General features: G+C 39.1%; 1 protein-coding gene across 12 annotated transcripts in view; it reads right to left on the bottom strand.

Annotated features, from left to right (window-relative positions):
- Window positions 1-712: 712 nt before the first annotated feature.
- Window positions 713-4310, bottom strand: part of LIMCH1 (LIM and calponin homology domains 1) — a 191889-nt gene continuing 188291 nt past the window's right edge. For all 12 annotated transcript variants that reach the window (XM_015561044.1, XM_015561049.1, XM_015561051.1 and 9 more), the window contains one exon: window positions 713-3598. In XM_015561044.1, coding sequence (XP_015416530.1) covers window positions 3573-3598 — 26 coding nt within the window. In that variant the 3' untranslated portion in view covers window positions 713-3572. The remainder of the gene's footprint in view (window positions 3599-4310) is intronic.

Raw genomic sequence — 4310 nt, 5'->3', positions numbered from 1 at the left:
GTGCAATTTGCTTTTCCCTCTTTTAAAAAAATTTTATTGATTTTTTTTAGAGAGAGGGGGATAGAAAGATAAAGAAACATTTATTTGTTGTCGCACTTGGTTATGCATTCATTGGTTGATTCTTGTAACTGCCCTGATTGGGGATTGAACTTGCAACCTTGATGTATTGCTTTAACCAACTGAGCTACCCGGCCAGGTCTACAAGTGTATTTTGGAAAGCAACTGTGTCACAGGATGCCACTGTTTTGCAACATTTATTCCCTGGTTCAACAACGAAGAAAAGGACCCCCGAGAAACAAACAGTACAGTGAGAGGGGAATGTTGGGGGCAGCGCTGGGGAAAGCGGCAGAACACAGCCACGTAAAAGAGCTTGGCTTGGTTTTCTCTAGCCAGTGCTGGAAGGTGACCATCATTTGGTTGTTTCAGATCATTTCCACTGGCATTTGCCTGGTCTCTCCTGGTTATGTGCCTCATCTCAAGGTGTTTGAGTCCTTCAGTGGACGGCAATTCCTTAGTGACTCCTGCAATTAGCCTGTAAATCTGAGTTGACCTCAAAAATGCATAATATGCATATGCAAATATGCATCATTGCCATCATCTGACTATGCAACCTTGGACCAAAAGCTATAGTAGAAAACTTGATTCTCTCTTCCCTAAGTCAGAAAATCAACCTGCCCCCCCCCCCTCCAAAAACACAAACAAAACATCAATGGAATACAAAGCTGATTTGAGTATTTTATTTATAAATGTACATTTACTATAAAAGCTGTTGCATTTTAGACAACTTTTTATTTGTTTTCTACTATTTCTTAGAGGCATTTTAGAATAAATATTTTAAATGAAGGTTAGTGTAACTGATACAGAACATTGGCCCACCCAGAACAGTAACATCTTTTGGACGGACTCACACATGAGGTGGATCATTTCAGTTCGTTAAGTCTTACACTGTGTATAGATAACTAGAATATGTATTGCATTAATACCACTACATAGAAAGAATGAGGAAATGGCATGAAAGTTTGCTAGTGAATGACAGTTACCCATTTTTTCTTAAGAGAAGGGACTGGCTTTTGGAGTATGAGAAAAAAAGTCAGACGTACTTCCTTGGGAACAATAAATCACTCACTTGCATCATCTTTTTATTTTTTTTAAGCAAACACATTTACATAGTAGCTCCACAGAGCAGAGCATTTTTTTTTCCCTGGGATCTCAAAGATTATTTGAAAAGAAATAGATCATACTCATTATGCTGTCTTGGAAAAAACAAGATCTAGTCTGCCCGAGCTGCCATGTAACAGACTCCAAATGAAATATAAATCAAATATAAATAGAAACAGTTGGCAATTAGAATTTAGAAAATGTTGGAGATTATTCTGTGCTGGTGACTATTGTTCATTATGGGAAAGCACATCTCGCAGTCAGAGAATGGGCTTTATTTTTCTTGACTCGATTCTAGCTTCAATACATGTACAATGAGTCTCACTAAGAAATGTGTATAAATGGGTCTGTGAAACCAGAAGAGAATGTGCAATATTCATATAATCCCTACATAACGGATGGAGTTCCACATGTAAAAAGTCTCCTATAAAAATCGTCTGTGAATGATCGTATTGTACATGTTTTTGTGCATTGTTTCTGGTAAAGTACTCTGCTAATATCATGCAAAGTGTAAACATCACATTATCAAAATATTTAATAAAACATGCAGGTGGTTAATCAAAATATTGAACTTAATCTGTACATTTTCAAAACTTTTTTCATGTTAATGTTTTCCATTTTTCTTTTTTTAAATTTTATTTATTTTTTCCCTGTAAAACAGCAAACACCTCCAGGAGAAGTCTTGGGAACTTGGAAGTGACTTCATCTCTCTTCAATGTACTGCATCCATAATTCATACTGTGTGCAACAGCTTTGCATTTTCTAAGGCACAATTTTTAATGAAGTGATGTGTGAGTTTCAATCCAACTGCAGCTCATCCAAATGACAAAATGGTCAAAATACCTCCAGTGGCTGAGGGAATTTCTGCACTTATATGGAACCCACATGCAGAGAACCATCTAGCATGTAAATAAATAATTGCTAGCCATACTCAATAAGACAGAAAAAAATTATTGCTTACGTAACAGAAGAACATCTACTTGGTCTCCTTTAATGACTACATGAATCTATTAGGCAGACACCCACAGTCTACATTCACAAAAGGTCCTCTTCGCTTATTTACCATCGTTTCAAGGCAGAATAAATAGTCCCCCTTTCCCCAGTCTTAAAGAAAACAGCCTGGAGATTTAAAACGTGATGCTTTTTAGTCACTCGATTCCCCTCTTGGCCCGCTGAAACACCACACAGGGCTTAACAAGTAAGCAGCTCTCCACAAGAGTTCCTCTCTGAAGGTCTCCATGAGCAAGGTTCAGAATTCTTGAGAGCAGAGAGAGCCGGTGATGTAGGAGAATGAGGAAGAGCAGATGTCCATTAGGGTGGGCAGCGCACATGGACCCTGCAGGTTCTTGCTGATGACACACCAGTGGCTTATCCCATCACGTGCCATTTGGATTCTATTAGGATGAACTTAATGCTGTTCTTCAGACACCTGTGCCTTCAAGGAGACCTTGCAGGCAAGGGTGAGCAGTGGTTTCACTTAATGAAGGACCGACCTCGATGAGGGTTTCCGGATGCCTTATGCTGAGTCTTTTATTGAATGTAGAGTCTGAAGAGGAGCAAGCAACAAAGCCCTGGTGGCTGGCATGGGCCCACCACTCTTTTGAAGATCAAACTTCCTCACATATTTTGGAAAGGACTTGGGAAATGATGACCAAAATGTTTTCCTCTGGGTTCCCCTACCCTTGGGCAATGTCCGGAGTGTAAGTCTAGCTGATAGTGCAAGGGTTCTCTTTATTTGATGGCCCAGGCTCTATCAATGACATAACCTTCAAAGCACACTAAACCTAATACTAACGGTGCAATAATTTATTGGTATGACTTCTGCCTCAAAAGGTAAGTAACACAAGTGTTTCAGGATTACAGTATATATTATCAGACTAGTGTCATTGCATTAAAAACAAGTTATAGCTCAGAGCTATATGATGTGGTTTTTAGTATCTGAAATGCATTACTTGTAAGCTCCTGTCTTAAAAGACCCCGTGTCTCAAATTGGCATGTCTTGCACTTTCTGCAGCTCAATTTTGTAAACACAAAGTATTTAATTCCTAGAAATACTAAAACAAAACAGGTTTATTGAATCATCTATCTCATCAACTCCCCAAAGAAGAGAATAACACGTTTTAAACCGTAAGCCTGTTCGACCATGCTAAGACCTTCTTTTAACTAGTCAGAATCATTATAGTTCAATATTCTTTTGTATATATTGTGCAAATGCAAAAAAAAAAAAGAGAGAAACAACAAACAGGAAAAACACAAACACTGTGCTATGAAAGAACAGATACCACCTTTTAGAGTAGCCTTTCAGAAATTAGATGAATGCTGAGAATCCCCTGAACATGGGATTCTGTTAAACAATTGCCAGGGGAGACTCTCAAGAGAGAGGTGGTGAGTGATCTGGGGTCTTGAAAGCCATGTCACAATGTTGTGGGTTGGCCAGCACCTGTGATAAAGAAATCAGAGCGACATCTGGTTAATCAATGCTTCTTGCTTCAGATGTTTAAAGGTGTCCCAAATTAGCTATGGCCGCTGCCAAGGCCTCTGCCCTCCAGGGAAGAAAACTAGTCCCACCCTCCCGCTCAGTGTGTTCCCAGGAGGAGCAGTATTGGGATTACCCGGAGCTGGACTTCTGAGCCCCATCCCAGAACTTCAGAAGAGCCCAAGTGCTTCACATGCCCTGCAAAATTTGGTTGAAATCCTCTGGATTTCACCCTACACCATATGATCCCCATCAAGTTTTCTACCTTGCCTTCTTGGCAAATAAGCAAGAAAATGTTCTCCCTTCTCTCAGTTTCTGGAGGTTTTGGTTTCTCTAAGAATAAAGACATTGCAATGGGAGGCATTTGTCATATGATCTAGAAACAGGATTGCTGGAGCCGCAATGAGAAACACAGAACACCCAGGAAAATCTGAAAGTCAGAGAAACAACAAATACAATATTTAGCCTAAGTGTTTATCCGATATGATATTTGGGATATAGTAGTGCTAAATCCTGAACACGCAATATTTGAAACATACGCCTAAAAAAGGAATTCATTATTTATCTGAAATTCAGACTTAACAGGGCAAAAAATATTTAACTGGGCATCTTGTCTTTTTATTTATTTATTTATTTATTTAAATCTGGCAACCCTATCTAGGGAGGATAGTTTGAG

The sequence above is a fragment of the Myotis davidii genome, unplaced genomic scaffold (assembly GCF_000327345.1).
Source record: "Myotis davidii unplaced genomic scaffold, ASM32734v1 scaffold235, whole genome shotgun sequence".
Taxonomy (NCBI): Eukaryota; Metazoa; Chordata; class Mammalia; order Chiroptera; family Vespertilionidae; genus Myotis; species Myotis davidii.
Note: the sequence above shows the minus strand (reverse complement) of the source record. Positions and strands in the feature narration are given on the sequence as shown.